Here is an 18,802-nt window from a genome sequence, read left to right as displayed (position 1 = left end):
TAAACATTCCATGGCCCTCACAAGGCTATTGTCAGAGCAATAATTGACTCCAGGCCATATTAGTACGAGGTCAAAAAGTCTGGGCAAAGAAGCAATTTTCAGAAAGCCTCTTAAAGGAGAGTGGAAATGAGATCAGAGGAAGAAATTCCAGAGTTTGGGGTTCATGCAGTTAATGATGTAGAGGGAAGGATTACATTTAGGAAGCACACCAATCAAGAAATAGTACAATGACTTTATAAAGTTATGATCGGTGATTGCAGAGGTCGAAAGGTATTGATGTATGAGAAGACTAGTTCTGATGAACTTTGATGGGTGTGCTTTGAAGAGCTCATGTGAATTCTTTGCTGATTAACCACCAGGGTTTTTAAATGTAGTGCGTAAAAGATACGTTTTGTTGGATGTTGTCACAGTTTAATTTAAACCATTTCACCTTCAGATTGGATATGGATGCAAATTGTTTTGGAATGCGGGATAACTGTTTCTAAAAATATTGCCCATCAACAGTCAAGCTGGAGTGGGACCTTGGACTTGAACCATTGGATAATGAGAGAGAATCAATGTCAGGCTTCATGTCTGAGTGAAATGGATTTATGTAAACTCAGCCCAGCCCCATGGGTCACAGAATTAACTGATCTACAATTGTAACAATTGTTCTTTAGAGGCGGGTGTGCCTTAAACTGGAAAATCGATTACTGGAAATGTAGAAATTCAGCCTCTTCCGAGCTTGCTGCATCATCCAGCTGGGTCACAGATGTTTATTTACCTGCCTGAGATCCTTACTTTTGTCTCCACTAACCAACAAATGACATGGATTGCACCCGTATAGTGTTCTTACCTGAGATTGAAGCTCCAGCAGTCACTCAGTGGCGACACTTTCATTTGAGTCAGCAATTTAACTAGTGCTTCAAGTTCTGAGTCAAATGGCAGTTACTCTTTTATAGTTCTGCGTTCAAAATGTCTAAAGCACCAACAACTGACTTTTCACATGAGTGCAAAAGTTCCACGTATTAGTTGAAAAGGGGCTGAGAAGTTCTGTCTGGTGTTCTACATCTACAGTAGTCCATAGCAACCTCTAAAATAGGTTATTTGGTTGATGTGTCTGAGATCTTGAGGTGCACGCAGAGCTGATCACCTTCCCCTCAGGTTGGGTGAGATGAGAACTAGAGGTCATAGGATTAGGGTGAAAGGTGAATTATTCAAGAGGAATCCTTCACTCAGCGGCTGGTGTGGGTGCGGAATGAACTGCCTACAAGTTCCATTGTAATGTTTAAGAGAAGTTTGGATAGGCAAATGGATGAGAAGGGTTGGGGGCAGGGAATATGGTCCAGGCTGGCATGCACTGCATGGCCCAAAAAGCCTGTTTCTGTGCTGAAGTACTCTATGACTTTATGACATAACACATATCCCCAACACATATTTTGTTGGTCTCACTGTAGAAAATCCTGAGATCACAAGAGATTATAAATACTAATTCTTTAGGAATGCCTTCTTTTAGATCAATAGCAGAAGACTCTAGCCAGTTGTTTATTTAAGAAACCCAAGACAATATAGCTAGATGAAAGAAGCAAATAAACATTAGTCTTAACAGGAGCTAAGAAGAAGGAGCTTTCCTTCTTTCAGCACCAACTAAATGCGTGGCACATTCCACTGTTTGGAGAATTTAATTGCTGGCCCAGGAAAACCGGAAAGACAGGGTGTTGAGGGGCAGGCAAGATTGGATCACTCTGGGCCCCAAGCTGATTTGGAGAGGTTGACAACGGCTTCTTCGGCAGCAAAATCTGGGCCCAGAGTGAATTGCCACTGCGTAGCCAGGGTCTTAATGCGAGGAATGATCCACTGATCCGCCGGCCCGGATAGTCTGGGGGCTCCTCACTCCGTGACGCTAAGGCTGTGAGACTGCCCACAGTTGCTGTGCTTCATGTCCGCAAACTTTGCAGTGACTTGCCCTGTTAATACGATGAACTGAATACCGAGGCTTTAACCCTACTCCAGGAATTTGGATCTAAGGACTCAATTTGGATTGAAATACTGTTGTTGCTCACTTCTATTGTTTGCATGATTTGTGTTTATTTTTTCTCTTTCGCTGTCAGTATTGGGGTTTGGTCTTCATTTTTTTAATTGGGTACTTCATAGTTTCTTGCTTTGTGACTGGCTGTAAGGAAACAAATCTCAAGGTTGTATAATTTATGCATTCTTTGATAATAAATGCACTTTGAATCCTTGAATCTTTCAATCAACACGGCCCTCGCCTGCATCTTTTCCATTTCGCACACATCTGCCTTCACCCCATCCTTCCACCACCACACCAAGGATATGGTTCCTCTTATCCTCACCTACCACCCCTCCAGCCTCCGTGTCCAGCACATAATTCTCCATAACTTCCACCATCTTTGGCAGGATCCCACCACCAAGCACATTTTTCCCTTCCACATCTCTTTCCACTCTCCATAGGGAAGGCTCCCTACGTGACTCCCTTGTCCATTCATTCCTCCCTCTTGGCACTTACCCTTGCAAGCAGAACAAGTGCTACACCTGCCCCTATACCTTCTTCCTCACTACCATTCATGGCTCCAAACAGCCCTTCCAGGTGAGGCAACACTTCACCTGTGAGTCTTTTGGGATCATCTACTGTATCCGGTGCTCCCAGTATGGTCTCCTGTATATTGGTGAGACCCAATGTAGATTGAGAGATCGCTTTGTCAAGTTCCTACGCTCCATCTGACAGATAAAGCAGGATCTCCTGTAGCCACCATTTCAATTCTACTTCCCATTCCCATTCTGACATGTCAGTCTGTGGCCTCATCTACTGCCGCAATGAGGCCACACTCAGGTTGGAGGAACAACACCTTATATTCCATCTGAGTAGCCTCCAACCTGGTGGCATGAACATCAATTTCTCGAACTTTTGGTAATTGCCCCTCCCCCTTAACTATTCCCCATTCCTGTTTTCCTCTCTCTCCTATCTCCTTACCTGACCATAACCTCCCTTTGGTGCTCCTCCTCCTTCCCTTTCTTCCATGATATTCTACCCTCTGCTATCAGAATCCACCTCCTCCAGCCTTAATCCTTTTCACCCAACTCTTTAGCTCATGCCCTCTCCCTCTCCCATTTTCACCTATCACCTGCCATCTCGTGCTTCTTCCTTCCCTCCCTAATCTTCTTGCTCTGACTTCTCATCCTTGTTTTCCAGTCCCTATGAAGGGTCTTGGCCTGAAACGTCAACAGTTTATTCATTTCCATAGATGCAGCCTAACCTGCTGAGTTCTTCTAGCATTTTGTCTGTTTTTCCTTGGATTTCCAGCATCTGCAGATTTTCTCATGTCTGTGGCTAAGTGGGAGTTGTCTTGTTGATAGATTTCTGGTTAGGAACCAATTATAATTCTTGAAATTCCTCTGAATCTTTCCTTGATCTAACTATGGCAAATCATTGTAAAACAAATATAGACAACATATATGTCACACCAAAGCAATATTGCTTGACTCATGCTATGTTGTATCACACATTTCCTCTCATATTCCATTGGCAATAGCTCAAACTCTTAGCAATAAAGAAAACCCAATCTGTGGAAAGAGAAATGGAGCTGATACTTCAAGTTGAAGACCTAACATCAGAACTGTTAATTCATTTCCCTTTGCACAGGTTCTGCCTGACCTCCTAAGTGGTTCCACCGCTACAATAATGATCATTTTCCCTAATTTTCACAATAACATTCAATAATTTTTAAAAATAATTTTCTGGTGGTTAAAATATCGGTCTTAAGATGATTGGAGTGGACTTCATTCGAATGAAATTGATTTAAATTGTTACATTTTAGCAATGCTGACTTTAATATTAAAATAAATTCTGAAGCAACCATTAGTTATAATTTTCTATCACTATAATAGAATAAAAATAATAGAACATAATAATAACTATTATAATTGTCTGCTTGCAAAAAAGATATGTATTTTACATAAACACCAATTTGTTATGAAATGAAACTATCAGCTTTCAGTTAGTCCTGAGATACAACACAAGGACATTTATGTATGTTAATTCAGTAATGTACAATATATGGGGAAAAAGATCATAACAGTTTCATTTCCTATCCAAGACAACACTTTAAATATAAAATAACACTTTATAACATACAAGCCATCTGATCTCCACATAGATCAGTTATGGAAATCAGGTCCCAAAGGATATAGTAGGACACAATGGCACAATCTGTTCCAGAACATCTCAAAAGCTGAAAGCACTGAACAGGAGATGGCGTGGGAAACGAGTCAGAGAGAGATAAAAATAAAGACAATTGTTCTCAGAGAACAGTTAGTGACAGTGAACCTCAGGTAAATTTTGACCCTGCACTATTCTAAAAGGGATCAACAGTCTGCTTAAAATAACTGCAGACAATTTGCAGGATATTGTACAGAGCTCCCAAAGACAACATTACCTCAGGTGTTTTAAATGGGAAATTGGAGCCAATTATTTCCATTGTAGGAAAGGATTTAAAGGGGACAAATAAAGACAAACCAAAGGCCCTGGATTTCTTCACTATTATTATTGCGTAACTTTTTATGTGAAGACAATTGAGGTTTGTGTTGAAGAACTGATGGGAGTTTTTGTTGCTTTGCACACTAATTATACACCACCACAATCTCCAGGAACAATGATGTCCCACCCAAACATCACAGGGCCGAACTATGCGGAGACATAATCATCCACTGGCTCGATGCCTGGGAATTTTCCGCTCGTACACCACAGTTGCATCTGGAGGAAGTTATGCCCACATGTACCAGGAAGGCCTCTGATTCAAACCTTGAGAACTTGGAGAAGCCTCCAGATTTTGATCAATCTTTGCTGTTTACACAGTTGTTTCTTCCTTTAGTAACATTCCTACCATTTTTTAAAATCTTCCTTCACTCCCCACACAACTGCACACATACTCTGCATGTCTCTAAAGAAGGCTCGGCTGGTCCCACAGGAAAGCTGCCCAGAGGCAACTGGTGTGGCACCACATTAACGTGAGTAGAATGTTAATCAGTATGACAAGAGAAGTTGGCAATGATTTTCAGAACGGCCTTCCTCTGAGCAAGCACTCATACGTGGTTTGTTTACTGCGTCACCCAGAGTTATTTCCAACCAGATAAAGAGCTCTTCCCATGAAAACTCTGCAGCAATGTTGCTCTGGCCACTTGGCACATTGTCCCCGTTCAGTGCCAACATAGTGCCAGGTACATCTGAGAACGATGAACTGGATGGGGCTCACCAGTGCATCCAAGGGAGACTGTATCTGCACAAGGCCAGCCCGTTACACATTCAGGCCCGTTACTTGAAGTCGGGCCATCAATGTCTCTATATTAAATGTATACAGGTCTTGAAAGGACTTGTGCTAATGTTATTTTGTGATCGTTTTTGCTGGATCGTAGCTATGTGTGCTGGGTGTGACTGTATGTAATGTATGTTTTGCAACTTGGCCCCTGGAGAAATGTTGTTTTGTTTAGCTCAGAAATATATATGGTTGAATGATAGTTAATCTTGAACTTGAAGCAAAGGGTTCAACCCCAGTAGTATGCAGATGGTCAGTGAAATTGGTCATTATCCCTGCATCCTAGGAGGGGGCCGGTTGCTCCAAACAAAGGAGGGGAAGACTGGGAGCAAAGATTGTGCAAACACCTCCGCCACAATTACTGTAAAGACTATTGCTCCACGAGGATGTGACCTCAGCCCCCTTCTCAGACCTGAGTGACCAGACTCTGCTCCAACTTCATCTAGATCAGGGGCTCCCAACCTGGGGTCCATGGACCCTCAGCTAATGATGGGAGTCCATGGCTCCAAAGAAGGATTGGAACCCCTGATCTAGAAGGTTGCTGATGATACCTTAGTGGGCCACATCTCAAATAATGATGAAGGGGATAAAAGACATGGTGTCATGACAACAGCCTCTCTCTCTATAAAGCGAAAGTTCTAGTCATTGCCTTCAGAAAGCTGGGGGCGGGGTCAGCACATATCAGCTGTGTTAAGGTTGAAAGGGTTGAAGAGCTTCAAGTTTCTATACGTAAACCACCAAAAGCCTGTTCTACTCCAACCACATTGATGTTATGACAGAAGAAAGCTCACCAATGCCTCTACTTCCTCAGGAGGCAAATCAAATTTGGCTCGTTCCCCTACCTGACTCTTAATAATTTTGACTGATGCATCATTGAAAGTTTTCTTTCTTGATATACAATGGCTTGCTATGGTAGCTGCTCTACACGCGACTGCAGGGAACTACAGAATTGTGGATGCGTCTCAGCATACCAGAGGAGTAAGTCTCCCCCCTCCCCCCGTAGCTCTGTATATATTTCTCTCTGCCTCAGTAAAATATCCAGCATAATCGAAGATTTCACCAACCCTTTTCTCTCTCCTCCCATCTCCCATCAGGTAAAAGATACAAAAACCTGAAAACATGCACCATCAGGCTCAAGGACAGCTTTTACCTCACTCACTGTTATCAGATTCATGAATGGACCTCTTGTACGATAAGATGGACTCTTAGCCTCACAATCTACCTCGTTATGAACTTGTACTTTATCGTTTACCTGCACTGCAGTTTTTTGGTAGCTATTACACTTTATTGTATATTTATGTTATTCTATCTCAGAATCAGAATCAGGTTTATTATCATTGATATATGTCATGAAATTTATTGTTTTATTCAAAATATTGCCATAAGTAACAATAAGAAATATAAGATACAAATAAGTAGTGAAAAAAGTAATGCAGGGGTTGTGGGTTCATTGTCCGTTCAGAGATGTGATAGCAGAGGGAAAGAATCTGTTCATAAAATGTTGATTGTGTGGCTTCAGCTTCCTGCATCACCCCCTGATGACAACAATGAGAAGAAGCGAGGGCCCTTAATGATGGATGCTGCCTTTTTGAGGCATCGCCTATTGAAGATGTCCTCAATGGTGGGGAGGCTCAATGATTTAATATGTAGCAACAGTATACAATACAAGCATTTCACTGTATCTTGGTACATGTGACAATAATAAATTATAACACCACCATCTTCAGCACTATGAGCTTGGAGCAGAGTATTTTCTTTGCACATAGACAGTAAGTCTACTTTCCCTTTTCCCATTGGCAGTGACACAGCTGTTGGAAAATGGGTGCTGTCATTTTTCTTTGCAAGATCTGACACATCTGAATCTTAGCTCCTCTCCAGCTCAGGTTTAGCTATTTGACAAGAAATGAGATTCTAGATGCAGGGATAATCTAGCTACAGTCCAGTCTAGCTACATTGCTGCTTCTGGGTGCGATGTGTGAGTGAGCAGAGGTCCAAAAGGCCAGACAGCCTGCAATGCCTTCAAAGTGGATTTGAATCCAGAGAGCAACATATCCAACAGCAACCTGAGTGTTTGCAGAAGGCATTTATGATTGCATCGTTTCTCAGACCCTGCTAGCTCTGATGGGGTGTTAGTGCCAGCTCAGACTGCCAGAGTCTTGGGAGGTTATGATATGCACAGTTGCCACAGTAGGCAACCCTTCTAATGACAGCAAAGCGATCAGAGCCTGGGAATCAGAACCCAGCTAGAAAGGAGCTTTAGCGGCGACATGTCAGAATGAACTGCTGACCCATGTGATTCAGAGCAGAACTATGCAGCACATCAGCAATAAAGCAGTCTTTTTTTCCAATTGTTCAGACGATGCGGACATCATGGGCAATGGTAGCATTAATTGCCCATCCTGAGTTGCCTGATAAGAGTCAACCACATTGGAGTTATGAATGGTTCAGATAATGAGAAAGGCACACATCCTTTCCTAAAGCAAGCAATGGTAAACTGGGTGGGTTTTTACAGCAATCCAATAGTTTTCTAATTTCTGCTATTGAGATCAGCTTTTTTATTTGTCAGTGTTGGTATTAGCTTATTATTGTCACATATGCCATGGTACAGTGAAATACTTGTCTTGCATGCTATTTATACAGACCAAATCAAAACGAGTATTGAGCTAGAATAAGGGTAAACAAAAAAAATGCAGAATAATATGTAAAAGCTACCAAAAGTGCAAGATCCTAACATGAGGCCAAGTGTGTTCATTTATCGTACAAGGGGTCCGTTGAAGAGTCTGATCCTAAAATGGGATAGAACTTATCCTTGAGTCTTGTGGTACATGCTTTCAGGCATTTGTACGTTGACCTGAAAGGAGAAGGAAGAAATGAGAATGTCCGTGATGGGTGGGGTCTTTGATTATGCTGGCTGGTTTAACCGAGGCAACGAGAAGTACAGACAGAGTCCATAGAGAGGAATCTTGTACCTACTTAATGATTACAATTTAAATTCCCCAGCTGCTATCCATCTCTCTGGTCAATAATCTAGAACTCTAAGTTAATCACTACATCTTCATACCATATCATCAAGATATTTCATGAGAGCCCAATTCATGGTTTAGAGGTAATTAGGACAATAATTACATTCTTTATGTCAAGTTTCAGCCTAGTGCAAACAACAGTATCTGAGACTGTAAAACTGAGTTTCATATTTTCTTCTATTTGAAAAAAAATCATTCAAAATCTAATCTATAGAAAGTAGAAGGACATTTTTCCTCTGGCTTAGCTTTAACCTAAGAATTATATTTCTCTAAAAAGTGGATTTTACATACATTTCTGTCAGGTTTTTACTCTAGGGCATCACTAAACAATTTGTTCAAGTGCTTGTGGTCCTGTCACTCTGCTTTCAGTGGTTTTAAATAATGGGAAGATTTGAAAGTAAGAGTCATCGGAGAATTGAAGTGATGAGGCTTCAGGGGAAAATGCTTTTGATGCTGGTGCCGTTAGAACATATAACACAGCACAGGAGCAAGTTCTCTGGCCTACGATGTCTATGCTGGTCATGATGTCAAATTAAACTAACTCCCACCCATCTGCACATGGTCCATATCTCTCCCCCCCCCCCACCACCCATTCTCTGCCTGTTTACACGCCTGTCTAAATACTTCTTACCCATTACTTTTTCACCTGCTTCTGTCACCACCTTTCGTGACAGCCAATTCCAGGGTCTCAGTGTAAAAAATAACTGGCAAATCGCCTTTCGATATTTCCCCTCTCACCTTACACCCTCGCCCTCTAGTATTTAACATTTCGACTCTGGGAAAAAGAATATTCTGACTATCTAATAGAAATATTTCTATCAGGTCACCCCTCAGCTGATGATACTCCAGGGAAAGCAACCCAACTTTGTCCAATGTTTCCTTACAGTGAATGCACACCAATCCAAGCAAAATGGTTCGGGATCTATTCCGCACCCTCTCCAAAGCCTCCACATCCTTCCTACAGTGTGGCAGCCAGAAGTCCACACAAATGTAGCCTGAACAAAGTTTTATGTGGTAGGAATATGATTTCCCAACTTTCGCACTCTGTACCCCAAATGATTCACACCTGCTTCACCACCCTATCCACTTATTGATTTACATCTGAAGAAATTTTAGGACAAAGAATTTCTTGTGATAACATTCAGCTTTGCTGTTTACCGTAAGAATTACCTGTAAAACATTTCCTTGCTGCTTCTCAGCCTTTGTTTCATCTGAAAGAAAATCATTGACTGTCAATATTAATAATACTATTCAGCAAGAGTTCTGCACATACCTCTGGGTTACTCATTTATTTGTCATTACATTTTAATCTACCAAATCCTAATTGCTGATGCAGGTTTGTTTCCACGGGGATGTGTAACCAGTGCTTAAAATAAAAGCCCATGCACAGTCAAAGACGGGGCAGCCAGCTTGTGGTTTCATGCTGTATGGGCACTGTTGTCAAGTGGTTCATTAGCTTAATGTGTTTTCTTTTGCATGCTGCACCCAAAGGAAGAGAGTGCGAACTGGGAACGTCACTGGTGCATGGTACAGCTCTCAGGCTTACCTCAATTCCAACTGGCTAAAGTTCCACTTGGCAATCGATCGGTATGCATTGTACCCCCGAGGCGAGCCCTTTCTGGATCTTCTGCTCGAAGAATTGGCCATTCTTGGTATTAGTGAAGTCGGTAAGGAATCCAAGTACTTATGCTGATATTCAGTAGAAATCTATTTTCTGACTATTGACTGATTTAAGGCCATAAGACCATAAGGCATTGGAGCAGAATTAAACCATTTGGCCTATCAAGTCTGCTCCGCCATTCCATCATGGCTGATTTATTATTCCTCTAAAACCCATTCTCCTGCCTTCTTCCCATAACCTTTGATGCCCTTACTGATCAAAAACCTATCAAGCCCCACTTTAAGTATACACAATGACTTGGCTTCAACAGCTAATGTGCAATTAATTCATAGATTGACCACCCTCTGGCTAAAGAATTCCCTTCTCACCTCTGATCTAAAGGGATGTCCTTGTATTCCGAGGCTGTATCCTCTGGCCCTGGTCTCCCAGCATCCTCTCCACATCCACTCTATCTTGCAATTGACTTTAATGAGATTTCCCCCTCATCTTCTAAACTGAAGCAAGGACAGGCCCAGGGGCATCAAATGCAATTCAACTTGATTTGCATTAGTGTAGGAAATGACTCACACCTCAGAGGACCAATACACGATTGAATGGTAGAACCCCAAATCACGAGCTCTACCTGGATTATTCTCCACACAGGCTACTTCTTAACATGCGGTTGATTCCAATGTTATTTTACAAGTGTATAAATTTCAAGGCTTTGGTAAAATCTCCGGATACTCATTTGCTGGATACTGGATTTGCTTGTTGAAGTTCAGATGATTAGTATGTTAGTCACCTACTTTCGAGAGATTCTCCAGCTCAGGAAGACATGATGTCACACACTCATTTATCCCCAGCTATCCGCATTCCCTTTGGAGAGACTGAGCACAACTCTGGCCTTCCTTTGGGCAATCTGGGTAACATATTACCCCATCCTAATACCAACCCACCCAATCAAATTCCAGGATACGGCTCAAGCTTCACTGCGCACTCAGAGGGAGAGTCCCACGTCACTACAACCAGTGTGAACCACCTCGTCAGTCAAAACATGAAAATGTGTCCTCGCTCAATCAACATCCTGTATTTAGAAATACTGATTATTTCCTCGGTAGACTCTGACTTCTAAGCCATTTTCCAACCAAGAATCACTCTGCTAAATTACTTCTTCACTGGGTGTGTGCGTGTCTGCGCTCCAAGTGGAAAATTGCACTGCTTCCATGAGTCACACTTCAGTGACGGCTGTGAGTTCAATAGACTGAGGGAGGATAAGTAACTACATTTTGAGAATGGCTCATCACAAAAGCTTGCTGTGAGGTTTGTGCAAATTTTACAGTACATCTTTGTTGACCAGACTGTCAGAAATTAAGCAATAATTAGATTGTGTTACAACTGTTAGAAGACACTTCCATGTACATGTGATACATAAAGCTGATTTTTAAATGATTTTTAACAGATTTTGTCTCCACGTCTGAAAGAAGCCATTTTAAAGGCAATGTTAAATCACATTATAAATAGCAATAAACATCACTGGCATAGCTATTCTGTGAACTAATAAGCAGCTCATTCAGAAACTCTCAAATCTAATCCCTAACATTGCGAGAGTCTTTGGAAATGAATCAGGTCTCAATGACTATATAAGCATCAAATATGATCTTTGGAATGCCTTCACTTCAGCACAAGAGTAATTACTGTTGACTGAATAAAATTATTGATTGCTTGATGAATGCAGACCTAAACAATTTGGTTTGAGATAAGTTCAAACAAAACAAATAAGGCAATTACTAATAAGCTAAATAGCCCATGAATTTGTGGACTGTTAAATATATAAAAATGTTCTGACTAGCATTTTCAGTGCATTAATAATTCAATGCATGCTCACTGAGTTGTACTTTATTTGATTTATCATTTCAAATTCTCATACCAAAATCTGCAGATTCTTGGAATCTGAAATAAAACAGAAAATGCTGGTAGTATTAGCATGTCAAGCATTATCAGTAAAAAGAGAACAGGGTTTGCATTCTTAATTGATTACCGTTTTTATCAGAAGTCAAGATGCTCGGATAAAAGGTTGCTGATCTGAAATGTTAACTTGGTTCCTCACACCACCGACAGCAACTTAAGTTTCAAGTTTCACCATAAATTCCATTCACACATGCTTATAATGCATTGTGAAATGGATTATTAAAATAGCAAATATATGCATGAATTAAGTAGCATTGATATTGGCATGAATCAAAGGAACCAGTTGTTTCTGCCTTCAAGTCATACAGATAAAAGTATGCAGAAATGGGTTCTTTGCCCCACCAAGTCCATGCCAACTATGAAGTATGCATTTACACCTACCTATTAAACCATTATTGATCTGTGCTCTCTATGCCGTAATGATTTATGTTCTGATTGGGAGTTTTAGACTATACAACCATAAGGCCTAGATGCAGAATTAGGCCATTCAGTCCATCAAGTCCACTCCACCATTCCATCATGGCTGATTTATTATCCCTCTCAACCCCATTTTCCTACATTCTCACCATAACCTTGCTCTGACTAATCAGGAACCTTTCATCCTCCACTTTAAATATACTCAATGACTTGACCTCCACCTTGACAGCCATCTGTGGCAATGAATTCCACACATTCACCACCCTCAGGCTAAAGAAGTTCCTCCTCATCTCATCTGAAATAGATGTCCCTCTGTTCTGAAACTGTGTCCTCTGGTACTAGACTGCCCCACTAAAGGAAACATCCTCCCCACATCCAGTCTATCTAGGCCTTTCAATATCCAATAGGTTTCAAAGAGATCCCCCATTCCCTCATTCAACTCAACCTGTAAGTTAACCTTTAGGGAATCCTGCATAAGGTCTTCCAAGTACCTTAGCAACTCTGATTTTTTGAATTTTCTCCAGATTTAGAAAATTGTCTATGCCCTTATTCCTTCTACTAAAGTATATGACCATATACTTCCCTCCACTAGGATCCATCTGCCACTTCTTTGCTCATTTTCCCAATCTTCTGCAGACTTTCTGCTTCCTCAACACTACCTACCCCCCAACCTATCTTTGTATAGTGCACAAACTTGGCCACAATGTCATCAATTCCATCATCCAAATCATTGACATATAACATGAAAAGAAGCAATTCTAATATTGACCCCTGTGGAACACCACTAGTAACCGGCAGCCAAGCAGAAAAGGCTCTCTTTATTTAGCCAGTCAGCTAATGTTCTATCCAAGCTAATACCTTTCCCATAATACCATGGGCTCTTAACTCACTAAGCAGTCTCACGTCTGGCACCTTGTCAAAAGCCTTCTGAAAATCCAAGTAAGCAAGTGTGAGGAAGGACAGGCAGGTGATAGGCCAAAGTTGCAGTCAATGGGATGAGTTGAAGTGTAACATGAGAGAAAATCGAAAAAGGTGATGAATACAGGACTGAAGGTGTTATATTGGAATGCATGCTGAATATGGCATAAAGTAGATGATCTTGTAGCTCAGTTGTCTATCCTATGTCAATCCTGCTTGTTATTTCCTCAAAGAATTCCAAAAGATTTGTCAACCGTGCTGACTTTGGCCTATCTTATCATGTACTTCCACCTACTCGGAAACCTCATCCTTAGTAATGGACTCAGGTTAACTGGCCTATATTTTCCATTCTTCCGTTTGTTTCTTTTCGTAATAGTACAGTGACATTTGCAATTTTCCAGTCCTCTGGAAACATTCCAGAATGTAGTGATACTAGAAAGATTATTAATAATGCCTCCACAATCTTTTCAGCTATGTCTTTCAGAATCCTGTGGTACCGTCCATCTGATCCAGCTGACTTAACTACCTTCAGTTTCACAAGCACCTTCTCCTTAGTAAGAGCAGCTACACTCACATCTGCCCCAGAATTGCTCCCAGTGACTCCAGCCAGTGCTGTTCTGCTGCCATCCCTAATTGTGTCCCCTTCCTATCAACTTTGGCCAGCTCCTCTCTCATGCCTCTGTAATTCCCTTTCCTCCACACCTGACTTTGTCTTCTCCCTCTCAAAAAGCAGGGTGAAAGCTATTATATTAACGTAACTCAGTTTTTTTTCCTCTATATTTATTTATCATGTATCACATTCTACTGCTGCTGTAAAGTTAACAAATTTCACGACATATGCCAGTGATATTAAACCTGATTCTGATTCTGCTATTATGATCTCTGCCTCCTAAGTGTTCTTTTATCTTAAGATCCCTAATCAAATCTGGCTCATTACAAAACACCCAATTCAGAAATGCTTTTCCCTTTGTGGTCTCAACCACAAGCTGCTCTAGTATCTTTAGCATCTCGTAGGCATTCTACAAATTTCTTGGGATCCAGCACCAATCTAATTTTCCCAATTTACTTGCATATTGAAATTCTCAATGACTATCATAACATTGCCCTTTTCACTTGCCTTTTCTATTTCTTGTCACAATTTGTATCAACATTCTGGCTGTTGTTCGGAGGCCTGTATATAATTCTCATCAGGGTCTTTTCACCTTTGCAGTTTCTTAACTCTGCTCACAAGGGTTCTACATTTTTCAATCCTATGTCACCTCTTTCTAAGGATTTGAGTTCGTTTTTTTATGAACAGTGTCACCTGACCACCTCTGCCTACCTGCTTGTCCTTTTGATGTGATGCATACCCTTGAAAACCAGGTTCCCAACTTTGACCTTCCTTCAGCCATGATGCAGAGATGTCCACAACATTATACCCTGCCGATCTCTAACTGCTACAAGATCATCTACCTTTCGCCGTATTCTGTGTGCAATTGTAACACCTTCAGTCCTATATTTACCTCCTTTTTCGATTTTCCCCCATGTTGCACTTTGACTCATCTCACTGACTGCATTTTGTCCTATCATCTGTCTGCCCTTCCACGCAGTCTCACTATACACTACATCTACTTGTATACCACCTTACAGGACGTGCATTCCACTGCCTTAGCTATCATCCTGCCTACACTCGTTATATCGTTGGCTCTAACTTTGTAAGCTTAAGTTCTACAATCAGCTAAATGACTCCAAAAGACTTAGCACGTTTAGCCTACACCTGTTCTCACCAAAGCCTGTAGCGGTAAAGCCCCCCCCCCCCCACTCTAACACTGACCCTCTCCCACAATGGTCGTTTGCTTAGACCTCCTTTCTTTTTATTAACTCAAATAAGACCCATTCCTAGCGATGCTCTGGGAGTAATTACTTTCATCTTCCACTTAGGCAGTTTGACCCACATTCTAACCACTCTCCATCTGCAAAGGTTCTACATCAAAACTCCTCCAAGCCCCTCAGCCTAAGCCAGTCCCCAGTTTTAGATACTTCTCTGAGGAAAAGGTAATCTGTTATCTGCTCTCCCAGTCAATTTCCTCTGCCCCAAGGAAAATAAACTAAGATATCCAGTCTCTGCTCATAACTGAAACACTCATCCTAGGCAATATTCCAGTGAATACTTGAACCTTCTCTAGTACAATCTGACCTTCCTGGTGGACATAACTTCTCAGAGTATGCAGAACATACTGTAAAATATAAAATACTACAGTGAAGAATAGGCCCTCCAACCCATGATGTTATGCTGTCCTTTTAACCTACACCAAGATCAATCACAGCACTCCCACCTAATCAGTGTTTAATAAATTTCTGCCCTAACCCTACTTATATTCTTTGTTCCAATAAATGAAGGGATGTATTTGATAGTCGTTGTTCTCAACTTTATCTCTCTATGCTGCCACCTTGATTTGTACACTGAGGTACCTCTGTTGCTCAATATCCCTTAGGGTCTGCCCTGATAGTCGTCATAGTTATTAGGATTAAATTCCATCTGCCCTTGCTCCACCCATCTTACCAACTGATCAGTATCAGCTGTGATCTGCAAATATTCTCTTCACTATAAGCAACACCATCATTTTCACATCATCTGCAGACTTACTGAGCAAACCTCTGGTGTCCATATAGAAAATGATAATATATTTAGTTAACAATATGGTTCCAGCATCAATTCCTATGGGACACCACTGATCACAGGCTTTCAATCCACAAAAACACTTCTTTTTCATCACCACTGCCTACTGTTATTAAATCAATTTTGGACCCAAGTTGTTAATTTGCCTTGGATCTGAAGGGCTCTAACCTTTTCAACCAACCTTCTTGTGAGACTTTTCAAATGCCTCGGTAAAGTCACGTAGACCTCATCAACTGGACTGCTCTGTCAACATATATTGTCATCTGTTCTCAAAATTAAACTCATCAGAGAGAAACTCCCTTTAAGAAAACCATGCTGACAATCTTCGATTAATCCCTGCATTTTCAACTGTAGGTTAGTGACAAGGTGCCAAACTTTTTTAATAGTTTCCCTGCCATTGATGTCGGAGCCAATGTAAGTGACTATCTTTTCCCTGCTGACCCTTTGAATACAGGTAATACAACTAGCTGTCCTCCAATTATTTTGTACCTCGCCTGTGGCCAGTGAAGATTTTACAATCACTGTCAGAGCAATTTCCTTGCTTGTCTCCCACAGCAGCCTGAGGTGTATCTCACTAGGGCCCCAGAATTTATCCACTTTGAAGCTGCCAGAGAGAAGCAACATCTCCTCCTTCCAAATGATAGCAAGTTTTTAAATTTTACCAACAAATTCTCCAGCTACAATATCCTTCTCTTTCGTGAATACTGATGAGAAGCATTCATTTAAAGCCCTACCTCTGTTGTCACTTTTGGCACATGAATCAGGTTTTGGTCAATGGGTTGAATGTTTTCTCTGTAGGGGTTCTACACAGAGTATGCAGAAGCTGAAATATTAATGAATGGGACTCCCAGTAAGCTGGTTACTGAGTTATTTCTGGTAACTCAGAGGTCAGTGATCATCTGTGGAGTCCAGCGATGGTGGCGGTTATTGATTTTACTTTTCAGTCTCTTTACTGAATTGGACCAGAAGCTGCTTTCAACAAGCTTGCTCTGATTAGATATTTTAAAATTCTAAGTTCTTATATTTCTGTTTAGGCAGAGAAACGTTTTCTCTCAAATTAAGGGGAATATTTATCTTTATTCCCATATAATCTGTTTAAAAAATCCTATTTCTGAACATCCTGCAATTCCGCGGTGCTGCAGCAACCAGTCCAAACAATCAGCTACAATTCAGATATGTAGCCAGTAGCACACTTCCGTACTGCTAGGTGATAAAGTTTATCCGTCGAAAGAAGGAGTGTTCTGCTCAACTATATATGGTTGGGATTGGCTGCTTTCTTCAAGAACTCAAACATGCCCCACTTAAGTTAAGGAATCTAGCACGCCACACTGACGGAATAAGCATTTTACAACTGGAATTACAAGCTGGGTGCTGGTAGGCTTGAGTGGTAAAAATGTCATTTGAACCCAAAGTGCCTCACTTTGCTGTGGTATGGAAGCAGACTGTGAAACTGGCCCTCAACTCATCCATGACCTCACCATCAACAGTAACTGGGAGCAGTGCAGGCTCAGTCTTCCTAAAGTTCATCACCATCTCCTTCATCTTACTAGCAGACATCCCACCCTGCAAAAACTCATTTCAGGGAGGTAGCACCCCACCCCCACCCCGCCGTCAACCTCCAAGGGTGTATGTAATGCTTTGTTTAGTGATTTTATCTCATCTGTAAACCAAGTTGGGTATATGCAGAAAATGTGACATTAAAATATGTACTTATATTATATTATCATGGAGTTTTTTAAATTCTGTTACAACTTTAAGCAAGTCTACAGGGAGTTTGGCCTCATCACGTAAGACATCAATAGAGTAGCTCCTTAGAAACTAGCCAGCTAGTTTAAGTAACATTAGCTATGCTAATGAACGAATGACGCCTGTTAAACTCACCTCAACATTTTTACATTTTAACCCACCATGGGCAATAGAAAAGTCACTGTTGCAAACAGTGCAGCGAGCAACACTGTCATTATTTTTGAGGTCGACTGTAAAGCCCGCCCACTGAGAAAACTGATAGGTCTACTTAGCATGAAGAGAGACCAATCAGGATGCTCCCTCTCACTCTCGTTCTCACTCCCTCTCAAAAAATTCGATTTCCGGGATATTGTATATAATTTGCCGGCGTCAGGGAGCCGCTATCAATATGCGGGAGACTCCCGGAACTTCCAGGAAAGGTGAGGATGTCTGTACTCGTGTTGAGCTGCTGATGGCTCAGCTTGCACCACTTAACAAAGTCTTCCACCACTTAACAAAGTCTTCCACCAGGGCCCTGTATTCATCCTCCCATCCTCCCTTTATACACCCAACTATTGCTGAGTCATCAGAGAATTTCTGCAGATTAAATAAATCAGTGATGTATCTGGAATTCTGAGGCTCTTTAAGGCATTGGTCAATCTGCACTTAGAGTATTGTGAGCAGTTTTTGGCCTCAGATCTAAGAATAGATGTGCTGGCATTGGAGAGGGTCCAGACAAGGTTCACGAGAATGCTTCCAGAAATGAAATGATTACCTTACAGTATTTGATGGCTCTGGGCCTATACTCATTGGAATTTAGTAGAATAAGGGGGATCTCATTGAAACCTATTGAGTATTGAAAGGCCTAGATAAAGTGGATGTGGAGAAGATGTTTGCTAGAGTGGATTCTGTGACTACTCTGAAATGTAAACTGCTTCACTCTTTTCCACAATGATAGTCTCTTTGCCCTTGGGATTAGAGCTTTCATTTAATACTGTCATTTTTTACGTATTTTGCAGATTTTACATATGATGGAAAGGCTCTGAAGGGGAGGTGCAACTGTAAAGAAGGTGAGAGGACATTTAAATTTCTCCATCCTGAACACTTCTTCTTAGTTTCTAGCAGGAATGCTGACTTCACTGCAACCTCATATTCCATGAGATCTTTCAGACCATACAACCAT

At 41.2% G+C, this 18,802-nt stretch overlaps 1 protein-coding gene across 4 annotated transcripts in view; it reads left to right on the top strand.

The window, feature by feature from the left end:
- LOC132380041 (pseudokinase FAM20A-like) overlaps positions 1-18,802 on the top strand; it is an 83,625-nt gene that overhangs the window by 20,969 nt on the left and 43,854 nt on the right. For all 4 annotated transcript variants that reach the window (XR_009507618.1, XR_009507619.1, XM_059948524.1 and 1 more), the window contains exons 2-3: positions 9,824-9,999; positions 18,639-18,689. Coding sequence is in view for 2 of the 4 variants with exons in the window: in XM_059948524.1 (XP_059804507.1) it covers positions 9,824-9,999; positions 18,639-18,689 (227 nt within the window). In the remaining 2 variants the exon portion in view is untranslated. The remainder of the gene's footprint in view (positions 1-9,823; positions 10,000-18,638; positions 18,690-18,802) is intronic.

The sequence above is a fragment of the Hypanus sabinus genome, chromosome 23, assembly GCF_030144855.1.
Source record: "Hypanus sabinus isolate sHypSab1 chromosome 23, sHypSab1.hap1, whole genome shotgun sequence".
NCBI lineage: Eukaryota > Metazoa > Chordata > Chondrichthyes > Myliobatiformes > Dasyatidae > Hypanus > Hypanus sabinus.
The sequence above is the reverse complement of the archived record's forward strand: the minus strand, read 5'-3'. Positions and strand labels throughout refer to the sequence as shown.